This window comes from Camelus dromedarius, chromosome X (assembly GCF_036321535.1).
Source record: "Camelus dromedarius isolate mCamDro1 chromosome X, mCamDro1.pat, whole genome shotgun sequence".
In the NCBI taxonomy this organism is placed as follows: Eukaryota; Metazoa; Chordata; class Mammalia; order Artiodactyla; family Camelidae; genus Camelus; species Camelus dromedarius.
The window spans coordinates 89,654,085-89,673,489 of NC_087472.1; the positions used below are offsets into that span (position 1 = coordinate 89,654,085).

At 32.3% G+C, this 19,405-nt stretch overlaps 1 protein-coding gene and 1 long non-coding RNA gene across 10 annotated transcripts in view; one reads left to right on the forward strand and one right to left on the reverse strand.

Moving 5' to 3' along the window:
• DMD (dystrophin) overlaps positions 1-19,405 on the forward strand; it is a 1,947,932-nt gene that overhangs the window by 732,613 nt on the left and 1,195,914 nt on the right. For all 9 annotated transcript variants that reach the window (XM_064483309.1, XM_031445593.2, XM_064483311.1 and 6 more), the window contains 2 exons: positions 7,493-7,734; positions 12,004-12,184. In XM_064483309.1, coding sequence (XP_064339379.1) covers positions 7,493-7,734; positions 12,004-12,184 — 423 coding nt within the window. The remainder of the gene's footprint in view (positions 1-7,492; positions 7,735-12,003; positions 12,185-19,405) is intronic.
• LOC135320282 (uncharacterized) overlaps positions 1-19,405 on the reverse strand; it is a 100,243-nt gene that overhangs the window by 55,678 nt on the left and 25,160 nt on the right. The window lies entirely within an intron of this gene.

A 19,405-nucleotide genomic window follows, 5' to 3' on the forward strand; every position in this document is an offset into this window, starting at 1 on the left:
GCTATCTGTGTGTATGTATATATATGTATACACACACACACACACACACACACAGAGAAAACTGAATTTTCTACTTAAAATAATTTACCATAAGATTAGAGTATGTTTTAAAATATCTAGAATGATTTTGGAACTCTAAATTTTTCCTTCATAACAAAACTCTTAAGACATGCAAAAAAATTCTTCAGTGCTTATATTTTATATTTACATCAATGTTGACCAAAATGGTACATCAAACATATATTGAAATCTCTTTTGGCCATTTCTAAATATCTGTTGAAAGCACTAGTTTTTAGCACCACTTAAGAAATGCAAAAATCAAAATTTGTTAGTCCTGAAGGCAGTCTCTTGAATGAATTTAAGAAAGGTGCTGAGAAACACAGGGTGGAGTAGAGTCTTAAGATTGTTAAAAGTGCAGAGATTACCATGCTGCTAGTGTAGAAGAAGTGACTTTGATTTTGATGTTGCAAAGTTGTGTTAAAAATCAACTATGTCTTGTAACACATGTTTAGTTTCGCAGGGTTACATATAAGTTATGATCAGTTTGAAGATAATTTTCATTTTAGCTGCGCTATAAGAGGTGTATGCAGAATATTGAAATATAGTTAATATTAAATGTATTGTGAATTTTAATATCAACTATACTGTTAATTTTATAGTAAAATAATTTATATTTGAATCATATGCAGAAATTGAGTAAGAGATTCTTATTCATTCATTTGGAAACTTTTTTTAAGCCAAAAAAAGAGGTTGAATAAATTACTTGCATACTTTAAAGCTATACATGAACATTTTCCTTATGAATATCCTAGTTCTCTTAAAAGATTGTAAATGATCTTCATGATCATAATAGACTAAAAAGGGAGGCTATAGTGCTACTAACAGAGAGTTACCTAAAAAATATCTTCCGGGGGTTTTGACATGGAATGTGGGTATAATTTTACCTTATTTATCTATTTATCTGGTTTTTAAACTCACATTAAATTGATTTATTATTCTTATTATCTAATCAATTGACTGGATGAGATTGGGGAATAGTGTGATAGAGTGTTGGATGGTGTAGAGAACCTCTTATTTTTAGAGAAATTTTTCACAGGCAAAAATCTTTATTAAGCTTATTGTCAATATATAAGATTAGCATAATAGCCTTAGTCTCGCAAATTATTCACTTCCCAGAACTTTAATGAGAGTAAATGGGAGACTAGATTGGGTACCTAGTGATCTACTCAATGTTTCCTGTAGCTGTATTATACTGAGAGATGGAATTTCCAATTTTTTATGTATTTCATTTCTTAAGAAGTATACAATATAACCTCCTTTAAGGGTTATTTTCATATTTAAACACAAAATGATATACAACAATTAAAATTTAGTAAATTTTAGCAGCTAAGTATGGTAAAGAATCTTGCTACTATATCAATACTGTTGGTTTTTAATTAATGAATCCTGCTTTCTCAAGGATTTATTTTGAACAGGTTTTTAACTGATCTGCTTACTTCAAAAGCTTTTCAGTGTATGAGTGGGATTATGGGAATTCTGGACAATCTAGAAAAATTTTAAATCTAAAAATATGCTTCCTTTTTTATGTTTAGGATTAGACCCCATTTTTAGTTACTTTTGTAAAATATTGTTCTTAGATTTATCTCTCCCTATATATAGTCTCTTTATCAGTCAGATATAATACAAAAACTGGTTTAGATAAATTGTTTTCCTTTGATACTGAAATTACGAAAAAATTATATCAAAATAGTCATTTTAAAACATATATAAGCAAAGCTCAATTTCCCCTTCTTTAAGCAATAAAATGGTTTCACCACAAATTCCAGAGGAGATACTATGATTATCTAATAGGGTTAGTGCCGTTTTTTACATTAAATTGTGCTTCACTTTCAATTTGTAATTGTAGTTTTCTGTGTGTTAATTAAGAGCCTGAAGATAGTTACATTAAGGAAATGTTTAAATAAAAGTAGTAATTATTAGTATCTTAGACTAAAAGAACATTTCAAAAACTATCATCCCCTGAGTGTTAGATTATAGTGTTTAAAGTGATACCTAATAGAAAGTCTGCGAAGGATCGTAATTAAGTAGCATAGACTGATAACATAGGCAAGTACTCCTCTTATCTATAATGTTAAGTGCAGAACTGTATTTTTAGTATTTTGGTTTAAAGTCATTAAGTCCTGTACATGAATAATCTCAGTTGCGTTTGCGCAAAATTTGGTCAGATGGGTAAGGGTAGGGATTGTGGTCAGTTTGGCTCACCTCAGAGCCAGATCTCTGATTATCTTTTCACATCACTGTGGAGGATTTTCAGTGGCAATAACTCTGCTAAATACATATTTTAATGGGAAGAGATTTTGCAGCTTCTCTGTATATCAGTGGGACATGGAAATTGTACTATCTGCAGTGGTCCAGCCCCTCCATCATGAATCAGTAGCTGAGTAGCTTTCCGCATTTGCACCCATGTCCTCTTAGTCTTTCCTGAGTTCGAGGCAGTTTGATAGACGGCTCCTCTTTCTCCATATGACACTTGGGATAATGGTCTACACAGAGTTCACACTCAATAAACATTAATTGACAGACACGTTTTTCTTTGTTTAATCTCCATAGGAAGAGACTCTGTGCTTGTATGTGTGTCTGTGTGAAGGAAGGCAATTAAAGTGGTCATTGTTGTTGTCGAAAATTAATCACAAAAACAAATATGAGTAGGGATCTGACTTTTTGCTCTTAAAATTCAATGATGTTTAGAAAGAGAAAAACTTAAAAAGTTACGTTAGTAAATTTGTATATTATATTCATTAAGGATGTGAATTTTATATAAACCTATTAATTTTTAAAAGCTATTACTTCAAGAAAAATACATGATGTAGCAGCTTTATAAAAAGTTACTGTCATGAGAAAAACCTCTAGAATTTAGTCTGCAATACTCAGACCTTATTTTCCTGAATTGAGTAAATTTTATACTGTTAACATTGGATGCCAAATGGACTTGTAATGACCCTCACTTAATATGCAACAAAAATAAGAGATTATTTATTAGCGACTTTAAGTTTTTATTCCAAATGTTCTTCTAATTCAAGAGCTCTGAAAACACAGGCTTTGCATTATTCTACCCTGGCTTCATGGCTAATGATGAATATACTCGATGAGGAATACTTCACTTTAAGTGGCAGTTCTGAAGTACTTGCATGGAAGGTGGTGCACAATTAAAATTATTCTAACAGTCTGTTATGCACTGTACACAAGTAATAAAATTAATGGATGCACTTCAAGTAATGATCCATTTCCTCTGGGTGCAATATATTTATTCATAGACTATTTCAGAGGTTGTCTAGAATATGAGACGTGAATGGATTATGATCCATTATCCATGAGATTCTAATGTGCTACTACAAAATGGTTTCCATAAGTATTGTTCATAATGCCTGGTGAGTTAGTGTTTGTGTTCTTAAGTAGCTAACAAAAAATTTTAAAAAAGGCAGGTGCTCAAATGATTGCTACTTGAAACTTTGCAGATATTTACATTTACACACTGTCATGAGACAATTTTCAGTTGACTATAAGAAGCATAATTCTATGAAATACATATAAAACAATTATATATAATGATAAAATTATTCATATGTGAGTATTCACTGGGGAAACATTTAGTACCTTTATTCTACAAAAGTTTAAAGGGACTGTCTCATAATCTCATTGGTAGGACTCGATAATAGATGGCCAGTTAATTCACGAAGTTGAAGTAATAGCATCTTTAATATTAGTTTAAGAGCTGTGCATTAAGTAACATGACATATTACAGGGCTTTTGAACCCTCCCCCAGGTATTTTAAAGCACACTTGAATGAAGAGAGACTGTGCATGTTTTGTGTTTCGCTTTTCACGTCTGTGGCTCTTGCTACCCTAATGTTTATGTTCGTACGAAGTAAGCTATTGATTTGGTATTGGGTGATTTGACAAGTATAGTATATTTATTTCGTACTTACTCTAAGCTGAGAACTCTATCAGATACTGCCTGTGGAGACATTTTTCTTAGGGGGGTTTGTAGTTTAGAAAGACAGGTTATACTCTACTCGAACAGGAAGCAGATCTATACTAATATAATATTACATACAGATTAGTAACATAATACAGTATTTCCGTATAGATCCTTCATAACAAGATGTCTGATTTTCTCTAATCAACATCATATCTTTGCCTGTGACATCTGGAAGTTTCTGTTTTGAATTTTTGACGTGGCTGTCCTTTGTAACTTGAATTTCAAATGATGGTAGATGTATGACCAAATATTCCAAGATTCCCTGGTAAACTTATGGATTCATTACTGGTTGATGTCATTCCTTTTAAAAATGGATAAATATATTTTCTATATCCCGTAACAGTGCCATATTATATAAAACTGTCACTATCTTTAAAAATATTAATCATTAAGTTTTCATAAATGACCCCTTTCAGCTATTAAAATGACTCCCACTGTCCCTGATTTCACTCTTTGAAAGATCTGCTCTCTTTCCTACTTTCTTACATGTTCTTTTTCATTTTTTTATATTAACATTGACTAACATTTATTGCTCGCCTGGTATATGTCATACTTGGCATAACAATTCACACATGTTGACTCAGAACCCTTGTAGGTATCCTGCGAGGTCAATTCTGTTTTATCTTCATTCCATGGATGAGAAAAATGAGGCCCAGTGAGATTAAATAACTGAGCCCAATTCACTGATTTAGTAAAGGTCAAATTTGAACTTAAATGTGCCTAATGCCGGAGCTCTAACTGTGAATTTTTATACTTTTTTGCCTGCCCTTACCATTTATCCTAATATGGAAATGCTTCTTTTACCTATTATTGTATTTTAAACTGCCTTTAAATTTACAAAAATCAGTATGCTACTAACTGGAGAGTATTGTAGATTTTGTAGTAGATTTGAACTAAGCTCACTTTTCTCATTTAAATTCCTTCTGCAATGATGTTTAGCACCTGGCCATTTTTTGGCACAACATATTGAACTGATAGTTTTGGGTAATGATCAACAAGAACTCATTAAATTCTGTCTCTGTATTTTAATGGATATCATAGAACTTCCTGATACTTCCTTATAGTTTAATTTATATTTGCTGATTTAATTAGCATGTATTATTCATATTGAGAATTAATTTATTATTTTATTTTGCGAGTTGCTAAGGGGTCTTCATATGGTTGACCTCCCCCAGGGACAGTGAGATAGTTTTCTCTGTTTTCCCTTTTTGGACAGATGCTAAAGGAATTCAACCCAGCATCATTCTATCAGTACCTTTAATTTATTTTAGCATCTCTTATTTGCTCCTCATGGACTTGGACTACCATGGACTCCCTTCTTCCAAGTGATTGTTCATATTTAACATATGCTGAAAATATTTCTCCTAAACATCTTATCATTTAGACTCATGGAACATTTTTGGATAATTATCTAACATAATTTAAAATCCCTCCCCATGTATTTTTAAACCACTCCCTTTCACTTCCCAGCCATAATATTAGCATTTTATTGTAATATTTTTCTCAGACTGAGGGCCTATACAATGGAGATTTGGATTCTTATAATTTGTAGGAAACATGATCATTTTACAAGTATAGTTACTTAGCATCATCCCTTAAAACATATTTCAGTTTAATTCTTGGTCACTGTTCAAACCCAAATGCTCCCAAACAGTGTATCTCATAACAAACACATCCAGATGTCTCAGTAAGACTGGTTGCTTCCTTGACTATTAGGAGAATATTAGAGGAATAATATTACAAAATATTATTGCAACCCACAGGCTGCCTTTTACAGTTGTATATATGGAAACATGTATGTATTATCTTTTTGCCCTTTAATTTTTCAGTTATTTTCTTTAAAAATATATCCGCCAAAGGAGGAAAAAATTGTTGCCAGTAATATTTGCAAAGTTTGTTTTTTCCAATGTCATCCTGAGTAGTGTCAAACTCTGAAATTAGTGAAGTTGGAGTTGTGTTTCAAATGATTTGAGAGATGTGATTTGGCAGCATAACATAATCATGACAGAAATGAAGATTAGAATATCTGAGCAGAGTAAAGTGAAAGAATAAAATAATTCAGTTGTTGAATTCAAATCCATATTTTTTTATTCTTTAAAAAGAGTGACATGGTAGGCATGTACCAGTTAGCCAAACCACAAGCCTCATATCTGCTAGAAATGTTCTTCAGGCTTTTTAATGACTTACTTGCTCATTAACTAAATCATATTACCAGAAAGTTGAGTAAAATGAACATTCATAAAGGTAGATTCTTCTAGACAACTTGGTCTTCAATAAATCATTTCACCCTTAGATATTTTAATCTAAAGGAAGAATCTTATAGTGAGCTTGTGAGCCCTTCTTATATCCCTGTGATTATATGTAGGAATAGGAAATATTAAAATATCCGGTATTTCAAAAGTATTAGAAACTTTTCATTGCTATTATGGCTATGTTTTAATGTGCATATCATATTTAATATTTTTTATTTATATAATTTATTAGGATGTTATTTTGTAAACAAATTTTGTGTATGTATATCTGTGTAAGAACATCTACATATTTTGCACTTTAGGGAGTGAATTATTTGGCATTGGTATACTTTCATGCTGTGCATAGGACAATATATACTTGGATTGGCATTAGTCGTATATCACAGTTTGAAAAAATTTAAATAAGATAGTGTATGTTAAAAGATAGAGCATGTTCTCTAACACATAGTAGGTTTTCCAGAAGGCTAAAGTTGATAATGATATGTGTATGTTGCCATTTTGCCCTTGACTGATTTTTTTTTCTGCTTTAGTATTGCTGTAGTTGATTTTAAAACTTTTCAGATCAACCTCCACATTTGTAAATGATATGTAAGTAATTTGAAAACCTTTTTTCATATTAGAAAAATTATTTTTCCTAATACTTATTTCCTTTCTTTGGACTCATGGGTGATCTGTTTATTTCTGACTGTGTATAACAGAAACAGAATTACTGATTTTTGATACATACTCACTTTTTTTTCTTTAAAAAAATCCAAATAAAAACATTTCAGCTAATTCCAAAACCACTTAAAAATAAAAATGGAAGTTACTTTTTGAAAGTACAGTTTAATAATATAAGTGATACTTAACATCTGTTTGGAAACATCCAAAAAGTTATTGATCCATGATCAATCTTACACCCTCCACCAGGGCTTTGACCATTTTTGTTCTTTTTTTTAATGTATTCTACTCTTCTAGGTCTTATGTATCCTTATTTATTACTTTATTACATTCATATTCTTTGATAAGATGCAACTGTAATAATTTGCAGTCAGTAATGAGAAATCATCTTGGTACTTTAACTTCTTTTATCAGTAAATAAATGGTCAAATATTATGAAATCATTCATATGAGTACTTTTAAACTTGAGGGGTGTTGGTTTTCAGATAATGTCTTTCAGTCTGTGACTTCAGTGGATGTATTTTTAAAATCTTTCTTTCTAGAGGGTGTTAATGCTGACAGTATTAAACAAGCCTCAGAACAACTGAACAGCCGGTGGAAAGAGTTCTGCCAGTTGCTAAGTGAGAGACTTAACTGGCTGGAGTATCAGAACAACATCATCGCTTTCTATAATCAGCTGCAGCAATTGGAGCAGATGACAACTACTGCTGAAAACTGGTTGAAAACCCAACCCACGACCGCAACAGAGCCAACAGCAATTAAAAGCCAGTTAAAAATATGTAAGGTAAGGCTCTTTTCTCCTATTTGGAGCATGATCAGTAGGGATTTCTTGGCAATTTCCAGAAGAATGGCACATTAGTTAATGATAAAATTTCCCTATTAAGGGTTTAGTTAAACACACTGAAGATCAAAATAAAAGTGAAGAAAATCTGTTTAAATAGATAATACATGGATACCCAAATCCCGAAAAACATATTTAGAGTAGTTACACATAGTTAATTGATTTTGTCAGTTTGCAGAATGGTGAGGCTATTTTTGGGTATGGAAACCACATATATCCTGTGGGAAGTGGCCAGTAATCTGGAGCTCTTTCTTATGGCAGCTCCAGTGCTAAGAGCAAAACTCAGTCATATGTTCAAAATGTAGAAACCACACAAGCACAAGCAGCTGATATACGGTATAATCAGTTTCGTGAGGAAAACCTTTAAAACTGACAGTCCACTAAATTAGGGTAATTTGAGGAATGTTTCTTTATAAAAACTATTGTATATATGTGCTTGGACTACAGAGGAACCACAAGGGATAGAATAGTAACCCAACATCAGAGCTGTTCCTATTCTTAGGATAAAAAGGATCAGGAAGAGAGAAGTTACGGAAACACAGATGGAGAGAGTCAGATGCCCATTTTAAAGGCAGCTTTAAGAGCCAGCCTAAGTGCCAACACAGGAATGGAGCCAGAAAAGGAAGCACCCTACTTTGCTCTCCTCCCTGCCTCCAGAATCTGTGCAGAGCTCCCCATCAACTGATCAGAAGGCGGAGGACAAGGAGCTGTAGTCTATCAATGTAATTCTCCTGAGTCACAGGAGAAGGGCGGACAGTGTATCTGGAGGGGCAGAGAACATACAATGGTCACCAAAGGGTCTGAGAAACAGTAAAAGAGTATTCTGCACATGTAATAAAACGAGATATTTAATAATATAAGTAACTTGAACTTTTAGCTTAGTTCCTACAGAAAGTTACTATGCATAGTTACACTTTTTATGAGAAGAGGGAAATTGATTACAGGATAGATGAAAAGGTTTCCTGGATGAACCTTAATGATAGACTGAGATGACTAAGTTTAATATTAAAAGCAGTAAATGGGAGTTAATCTGCATACTTTGAAAAGAATTTTTAAATAATGCGAGACTAGAGATAGGGAGGGTACAGGGATGGTTTGATATTAGTGTGGAACCTGGAAAGTGATGGGAAATTCAAAGCTATTTTGAAAAGAAAATCAATTGAAGGGTTTGATAATTCTTCAAATATTGGACCTACAGCTTTACTAGGAAGTAAATAAACTCAGGAAATATATTTTTCAATAAAGAGTATTGTCTAGAAAGGCATTTAGTTTATTAGGCAAATATGCAAATATAAGGAATTTCTGTTCTGTAGAATTCTAGACACATTTTGCTATTAAAGTGTAGAATCCATGACATTTTTCCTATGAATTAATGTAATACTCCATCTATATTATTTCTTTCAATAAAAATCTTATATTCATCATAAGATGAAAGATGGAGGCAAAAAGACAAGCCTATAGGAAGCATATAGGACACAAAGCAAGGACTCTTGGGGCATGCTAGGACCTTGATCTTTATCTCAGGAGCAAATGGAGATCCCTAGAGGTTATATACTTAAATATTCTCTGGATGTTAGAGAAGTCATCCTAAGTGAAACTGTTTCTTTTTTTCTGCATTCAACCACAAAGTTCCAAATTCTGATGATGCAATTCCATCCCCCTTAGTCGCCCCTTACTCTTTCTCTCTGCCCCATTGGTTTCTATTCATTTAATATATCATGTTAGGTAAAATATTTAGCAGGATAAAGCTCCATGTCATTCACACAACAGTTAAAATTATACTCTTTGGATGTGATTAGTGATAGGGAAATAAATTACTGTATCCTATTTGTCAATGCATTTTGTTATTTGGACATGTTTTCTAAGATTAGGATGCAGATTTAGCTCAAAATCTAATGTTCGCCAGAACTGGTTCTTAATATGTTGAGGAGTAGGAAGTCATTTTGGAATTGGAAGATATCCATGGACACTTTCCTGAGAAAAATACAAAAGCTTTTCCAGCAGATAAACATACAATTTTAAAAGATAAACAGACTCAGAGGAGATGCCTAACTCTGGAGAACTAACCACACTAAGGCCCTTTTATGGAAATACTGAGTACTTGTTAGCATCTTTAAATGTTAAATATTTAAGGTCAAAATGATCTTTCCTGTTATTTACTCTCAGAACTTTAAGGTCTCCACTGAACATTTGCCCAAATGTTTTATTAGTTTCAAAGTCCCCTTTGTTTTGCTGAACATTCTTTACTATACTGTAGGATCCCTCTATAGCCCCCTAAACAGGAAGAATGACGGCCCTCCATCTGGCCAAATGTAAATCAGGTTCTTAAATGTTTCATGGCAGATGTCAGTGCTACCATTTGCAAGCCTGGTGTACAAAGTACATGTCTGTAATTCTATAATGAAAATCACGGAGTATTACCCTTTACCTCTTGTCTTATTCTTCAACCATGAATATGCTCCCACCTTCTAGCACGTGATCGAAAGGCTTTATATTTGAATAAGAGAGATGGATCACCTTCCCATTTATCTAAATGTCTTTCATTTCCACCTACCAAATGAATTTGACTGTTAGAGATTAGCCTACTTGAATCAACTCATACTGCTAAAACCACATACCAGAATTCCTCTGAAAGTTATTTTTGTATCTTCTAAAACTAATAAGTATCATTGTCCATTAGGTAGTCTTTCTACTATGAACGGATCTATGTGATAAATTTATCTCATTCAATCCTATGACAGAAGTTACTCTCTCTAAAAGAGTACGCATGTGTCCAAAAATAACTTTTTTTCCCTTTCACTCTAATTTCCAGGAAGCTTAGATTTATATTTAGTTCATAATTACTATAATTCTGTCAATTTTCCCCTCCTTGTAATTGGCTTGTGACCCAATTTTTAAAACTTTAATTATCCTGTTTTAATTTTAAATGGTAAACAACCCTGAAGTACTTTTTTCTATAGGTAGCACAGATATGACTTATAAGTACTTACAAGTAACAATCATGGTACTAATACTTTAAAAAAGAACATTTTGAAATCTGAGTTCAAATTATATATATAACAAATTCATATAAATTGCAACTTCTTTAGAAACCATAGAGTATGAAAACATCTATATCAAAAATAATACTATTCAAAAGAAATCTAATGCAGGCCACAAATTCAAGCCACATGTGCAGTTTTAAATGTTCTAGAAATGACATTAAAAAGGAACAAAGGAGCAGGTACATAAATGAATTTCAGTGATAACATTTTATTTAACCTGATATATCAAAAATGTTATTTCAAACTATTTATGAGAGTTGATATTTGTGTATTTTCATACTAAGTCTTCAAAATTCACTGTATGTTTTATGAGGACAGCTCATCTAAATTTGGACTAGCCACATTTCAGGAGCTCAGTAGCCACATGTGATTAGTGACTACTATATTCGACAGCACAGCGGAGTGTCCAGAGTACTCTTGAGAGTGAAAAGGGGTGTTATTAACAATTATGCCCAGACAACAAGAGAAAAGTAGGGTGGACAGTCACCCTAATTTAAACAGTTGTAATTGTCTGTTCATTCAGGAGAAGTAACACGACTTATGTAATTATAGAGATAAATATGTGTATATACAAAAAAATTATACAGTTTACATATTGATAAATGTATTATTGTATGTATTATTATACACATGTATATATGTATATATAATACATGTGGTAGTATTAATGTATAAACATATTTGTGATTTAATGTAGTATGTATATTTGCAGACATACATACATGTGTATAATTCTACACAAATTAATTTAAAGAAAAATTAAAATTGTTCATCCAGTGAGCTTAGAATTTGAAGCAGTGGCAGGCACACAACTTTGAGAAAAGAAGGGTGTGGAGGGACATTCATGTTTGATTTATGGAAAAGGTATAAGATCATTTTAATACTTTGCAGCTGTACACATTCATGACCATGAATGTTCTAAATGATGTAATTTGAAATTTAAAAATTATTATATATGATGATATCTCTTGAATGAAGAGCCAAGGTTCTTAAATTGATGACCTGTGCTAGAGGCTAGCTTTAGCCATCATGGAAGTTTCTTATCAATTTTTTGAAAAGGGCATTAAGCTAAGCTTGCATCATTGCCTTTTAATACTTTGCTCTGTAAAAACATAATGTATGCAAAGTAAAAATGTTATTTACTTTAATACTCTAAATTATGGTACAGGATGAAGTCAACCGGCTGTCAGCTCTTCAACCTCAAATCGAGCGATTAAAAAGTCAAAGCAGAGCCCTAAAAGAGAAAGGACAAGGGCCAATGTTCCTGGATGCAGACTTTGTGGCCTTTACAAATCATTTTAACCAAGTCTTTGCTGATATGCAGGCCAGAGAGAAAGAACTACAGACACGTAAGTAAAAATACTTATAATGACTAACTTGATATTTTCCAAATTAGTTCTTTGTCGGGGAAAAGAGAAAGTACTAACATGAAGGAATGATTTCTGTTGAAGAAACCATGCTCACTACAGCCAGTAGTGACAAGTAATGAAATGCTGTTGCTGGAAAACAGACAGGTTATATCTGTTTCTTACCCGCTCCGTAATAAGTTCATGATAGTGAGAAACAAATAAAGCGTATGTTGTATATAGGCATAACTTCTCCTTTGTGGGCTGCAGATTTTACATTCAAGTGTTTTGAACATTGAAGGAAATAAAAGAGCAGTTGAAACCCTTTCAGTGGGTTTTCATTAAATCCAGTTTGCTTTATGTACAGGGATATTTAGCTAGGCATCTTGCTAATACTTCTTTCAGTTTATATGAAGATTATTATAGCAGTAGCATGCATGTGGCAACTGAAACTCAGCCAAGGACAAATTATTCTTTGGGCTTCATTTTACTATTGGATCACTATAACTATGCAACATCTTTTTTTCATTTGCTAGTAAAATACAATATAAGTGGAGCAGTTATGCAAATGTCTACCATATAACTAGCAGATTTTTCAGGATTCTCATATTTGCCTCTCACCAATTTGCTCTTATGATATTCATGCAGTTTCTGGTCCAAATATCCCTGCTCATCAGCTTATTTTTTAAGACAAAAATTCCTTAACAGGTTTATGAACACTCCTAAGCATCAATGAATGGGTTTTTGGTTCACTGTACACATACATCCATAGGTATTATATATGTACACACAAAGGAGTGTAGAGTAAAATTGGATTTTAAGGCATTAGAATAAAAAAAAGTTTTTAAAGTCATCCTCAAAGTTGTTATGAGAAGCACAAGAACATATATTTGTTTTCTACTAAAACTTTAATTTGTTGGAACACACATGTTTAATTGCTTTCCTTTGTAAATATGCAACAAATTTACCACATAACATTTCTAGAATCAGTGTAGTGTTGTAATACACGAAGCTTTCCTCAATTGCCTATTTTTTTCCTTTTTATTTATTGGTGAGGTCATGGAATGAAAGATAAATGCTTATTTTTTTTTTCCCCTTTTACTTCAAAGTCAGTTTTGCTTAAGAGTTTATTTTCCTGATAGGGAAGCATGTATTACAGCTTTACAATAATGTCAGCTCCCTCTAGTGGATTTCAGTATACTTGTTACTGGGCTCTATGAAATCAAGTGGGGAAAAAATTGTGAATGTCCTAAATTTTCCAACATTGACCTATTTAACAATGATGCATTTTTATTATCATAAAATCTATAAACCTGCCTTAAAATCAAGTACATGTTAATGGTTATACTGGTGGGCAAAAGAGCTTATTCGATGAAATATTATTTTAATTTATATAGACTTATATTAAGGTTTAGCCTTTTTTGTTTCTTTTAAAGATGTTCAGAATATTGATGTGTGATGATAACAGGTTTGACTATGATACTACAATATAAATATATAGTAATATATATTCTCTATCCTTACAGCCATTAGTCTACCCATTCATATTATCATGTCTTCTATTTATCTTTTATATATGTAATGATTGTTTATAAAACTGCCAAACATTTTCACTCTGTTTATCTCTAAATAAAATGTCTTTCTTTCCATCATATTGAATAAAACATCTCTAACACTTTTACTCTTTTTGAAAACTTGTTTTAATTAATCATTAATTAAATATGGATTATATATGTAAATTATAAAGTATGCAATTTATATTTGTATATATAATTTATATATATAACACATAATATAAATTATATATAAATAATTTATATATTGCATACATTATTATACATACATTATATATAAATTATATAAAATCACATAATTAATTTTGTATATAGTTATATAATTATATAAAATTATAATATAATTACTTTTATATAATATATTTATATATAATGTGTATATGTGTATTAAGTACACATATATAAAAAAGTAAATTAAAAAATTACCATATCAAGTCATAATGCAGTTTAGATTGTTAATTAATAATTATTTTCAAGTAATTTTCCACATGTATGTTTTCCCCCCAAACTGGCACGAGGAAGTAAATCTCATTTCTTGTATTACTACATGATACTTTGAACATATTAAATTTTCAGCAAATAAGAGCCAACACCGGGACCTGGAAATCCATCCTTACTTTCATTTCCTCTTTCCTTTTTTTCTTTACTAATTTTATCACAATGAAAAAAAATTTAACTTTTAAGTGTACTTTGAATAGTTAAAATTGGTGTAAGGAATTGGTGATTGGTACCTGGCAAAGGTGATATGAGAAAATAATACTAAAAGTTAAATACATTCTATATTCATAGTAATTTTTAGTATACAAACAACTTTCTTATAAATTCTTTCTTAGTCCTCTGAGAACAACCCTCTGAGAATATATTTTATTATCTCCATGTCACAAATGACCTAACATAGCTTGAATAACTAAAAGGATGAATAGGAGATGGTATAAGAACTAGAAAGTACACATGGATGTTCATAGCAACATTATTCATGATAACCAAAAAAATGGAAGCAACCCAGATGCCCATCAACTGATGAATAAAGAAAGAAAATGGGTGTAGCCATACAATAAAATCCAGTAATGAAAAGTAATGAAGTACTGATACATGTGACAACATGGATGGATCTTGAAAAAATTATGTTAAGTGAAAGAAGCAAATCACAAAACACCATATATTATATGATACCATTTATTGGAAATGTTTACAATATGCAAATCTAAAGAGATGGAATGTAGGTTAGTGATTGCCTAAGGCTGAAAGATTGAGGGAGTAGTATTGCCTCCCAAAATAATTGCTAGAAACATTGTCTAGAAACTGCAAACTGGAAAGATCATGTTCGACCCTAAAATGAATGTGGAAAACACAGCACGTAGTTAGAGATAACCTATTGTTTTAACAAGGAAGAAATTGACTGTTCTTTCTCAGTGTAAATATGGAAACAAAATTTGTAGTATAGATTGAATTTATTTCATTTGTGAGGTGGAAATCGTGTCAGGAAAATCATATTAGATTTTTTATTGTTTGATTTGTTCAGAAAATGGGGAAAGTAGCTGCATTAGTTATGACAAAACAAGTGTTTTGTTATTTTCAAAAACTTCAGAAGTATGTTCTTTTGTTCTATAACCTCAGATTGCTGGCATGATACTGTTTTTTTTCTTTCTTTCTTTCTTTTTCCTTTTTAAAAAATTGGTGATACCAACATGTTACATGAGATCTACTCTCCTAGAAAACTTTTATATAGTATTAAACATAGGCACAGTGTTGTACAGCAGATCTCTAGAATTAACTCTTGTGTGACTGCAACTTTATAACCAATGAACAGCAACTCCCTGTTTTCTCCTCCCTCCAGCCCCAGGCAACTGCCATTCTTTTCTCTGCTTTTATGAGTTTGACTGTGTTAAATACCTCATATAAGTGAAATCATGCAGTATTTGTCCTTCTGTAACTGGTTTATTTCACTTAGCATAGTGTCCCCCCAGTTTTTCCACATTGTTGTACGTGGCAGGATTTCCTTCTTTTTAAAGGCTGAGTAGTATTCCATTCTATGTCTATACCACATTTTCTTGACCCGTTTACCCATTGATGAGCACCTAGCTTGTGTCCATGTCTTGGCTATTGTGAATAATGCTGCAATGAACATGAGAGTAAAAATATCTCTTTGAGATATTACTTTGAATTCTTTTGGATTTGTACCCACAAGTGGGATTGCTGGATCATGTGGTAGTTGTATTTTCAATTTTGTGAGGAACCGCCATACTTTTTTCTTAGTGGCTGCACTATTTTATATTTCCATCACTGATAATGGGTTTCAAAGTTGACATCCTTATCAATGTTTATTATATTTTATTTCTCTTTGATAATATCTATCCCAACAAGTGTGGGGCGATACCTCGTTGTGATTTTGATGTGAATTTCTCTCCTAATTAGTGATTTTGAGTATCTTTGCATATACCTTTTGTCCACTTGTACGTCTTCTTTGGAGAGATGTCTGTGCAAGTCCTTTCCATTTTTTTAATCAGTTTATTCAGTTTATTCTTTTTTGCATTGAGTTATAGAAATTTCTTATATATTTTAAATATTCCTCTTATCAGATATATGATTTGCGAATATTTTCTCATATTCTGTACATTTCTGTTTCACTTTATTAATTATTCCCTTTGCTATACAGAAACTTTAGTTTGCTGTCAGTTTGTCTACTTTTCCTTTTGTTGCCTGTGCTTTTTGTGTCATATCCAAGAAGTAATATCAAGACCAATGTTATGAAACTTTTCTTCTCTGTTTCCTTCTAGCAGTTTTATGGCTTCAATTTCTTTAAGTGTTTGATCTAGTCTAAGTAGATTTTTGTGTATAGGGTAAGATGAGGGTCCAATTTTATTCTTTTGTATGTGGATATTTACTTTTCCCTCCACTATTTGTTAAAGAGACTATCCTTTCCCCATTGTGTGTTCTTTGCACCCTGTCTGAGCTTAGTGATCATATATATGTGGGTTTATTTCTGGCCCTCTATTCTATTCCATTAATCAATGTGTCTGTCTTTATGGCAGTACCATACTGTTTTAATAACTTTAGCTTTGTAATATGTTTTGAAATCAGGAAGTGTGATGCATCTAGCTTTGTTCATCTTTCTTAAGATTGTTTTGGCTATTTGTGGTGGTTTATGGTTCCTCATGAATTTTAGGTTTGTTTTTTCTTAATTTTTGTAAAAAATGACATTGGGATTTTTATAGGGATTGCATTAATCTGTTACTCTTTGGCACAACACTGTCTTACATTCTCAATCACTAGTTTAGTAGACATTTTTGGTCACCTACTATGTGCCATGGAAGTTTGGATACTAAGTATTTAGTGGAAATTAAGAGGAAGATTTATGTCTTCATGGAGCTTACAGGCAGAAAGTTAACAAAGACATGCATATCTGAATTATATTATCACAAATTATGTTCACTGACAAAATACGATCCTGAGGAGATGACATTTGAGCCAAATATACAGTATGTACAGGTGCCAGCTCTGTGAGGAGATGAAGGAAGGACATTAAGAAGATTGGAAATTAGCCCAAATGCCCCAAAATGGAGAAGTGACTGACATGTCCAAGAAGATAGAAATGAGGACTGGAGGGGTGGAAACTAGCAAATCATGGGAAGATTAGGACAAAATAAGGGTGGAGTTCATCTAGGTCCTCCCATAGGTTCCTGTATAAAGTTTGGGTTTTATTTTAAAAGCAGTTGAAATTTCAGTTGAGGAAATCAAGTAACTGATTCATGTCTTTAAAAGATCTAAGAAGAGTCTGAGAGATATGGGAAATTGTAGCCATACAGGCAGAACCTTGGACTAGAGCTGTCACAGGGTAGCTAAAGAAAAACGAAGGTAGCCTTTGAAGTGGTGATGATCTGGGGAGGTGTGGTAGGGAATACTCTTACCAAAATTACAGGGAATGACTTTTGCCTCCTATGGGGATTATAGAAGAAAAATTCAGGGCCATCAGCAAAAAGTGCTTTCTATGGCCATAATTTCAATCTTTGTTGTTAGTCACTACTATTACACGTTAAGGTGCTGAGATTGGGAAGGGAAACGAAGGTTGACCTGATGTAATATGTCTTTCAGTTCCAGGTCAGAAAATTGACTTAATTTACTTTTATATCTAGGTAAGGAATTCTTTTATTCTAGAAGACATAATCTTATTGCTTCACTCTTAAACTCTAGGGGGAAAAAAAGTGAAGAAAAACTGTTTGTAAATTGTCCTTTTCTTTTCATACTGTTTCCTTTGTCAACACCACCAAGAGCAAGAATAGCAGACATATTTATTTAAACTGGAAATGTGCTTCATAGCATGAGATACAGGAATGGCTTTTTGACATTGAGAATCTTGGGAACATGTGCTAAATGCCAAGTGGAGCATAAAAAATATTTAAAAAGTTTATTTAACAGGAGTTCTTAAAGATAGGATTGCCTGAACCAGTTAAGACTAATTTTAGAAAAAAAATTTTGGAAAAGAGAAAAAATGTAGCAATCCCCTCCCCACAACACTTACCTTATATTGTAATAAATATTTCAGTAGTGTAGTAGTTTATGTATACACAAACTTGGTCAGAAAATTGTAATTAACGTGAAAAATGAATCATTTGTTCCAGAGGTGAATACAAGAGCAATGCTTGTGAAAAAGACCCAGATTTCAATTGATTCATTGGCGATATGGCTTCTTAAAAATTCTAAGGTGATCTTAGATACAAGTCTTAGAAAGCCATCTTTTTTGTTCATGTCAGACCACACATAGGACCCTTTGTGGGAATGGAGCCTGATCTTTTTGCAGGGGAGTGGCATCAGTGCAAAGGCTTAACTTAAGAAAGAGATTTTGGTTGGGAATAGGAGAACATTTATGGTAATGGGAAATTGGGCTGAAACGTTCATTGAATTCCAATCACAAAGGTCCTTTAATATCCATCTAAGGAAGTAACATATGTTGGTTTTGGAAATGCAAGTTTCCATATACACAATTTCTTAGTTTTCTAAGTCTTATAAGGACGGTTTCTAGTATGTTAATCATAATGTACAGTGGGTCCCCTCTTCTTTCTTGCATCTTCTGCCACTGTTCACATTTTAAAGAAATACTTGTTCTGTGTCAAGATTTATGTCATTTAATAAAGTTTGGAGTTGCAGAAGAATGTCTCTGTTGATATTATCTCCCTATCATTCTGTTAACTATGAGGCATGGGGAAAAAGTTGGAGTCTACTTGGTATGGGATAAAAAGAAAGCTTCAACTTGAGCATTTTTTTTTTCTAAATAGCTGTATCAAAGAAGTAGACAGTGCTCTCAGTTCAATTTCTCCACATACATGCAAAACTCATATAACTCATCACTAATTTCTGCTTATACATGATGGGGCATTCAAGTTGCAGTCAGCTTCATATTCATAGCAGAAGTTTCACTGTTCTTAAATACTATCATGCTACAGACTGCTAATAAATACTCTTTCTCTCTCTAAATGGATCATTTTCCCCAGCTTCTATATAAGTATCAACCAACAGAAATATGAGACGTGGACATAATTTTAAATTTCCTAGTAGCCATATTAAAAAGGAAGGTGAAAGTAATTTGTGTGTTTTATTTAGACAGATATCCAAATATCATTTTAACATAGAATCAAAATTAAAAATTAAAGAC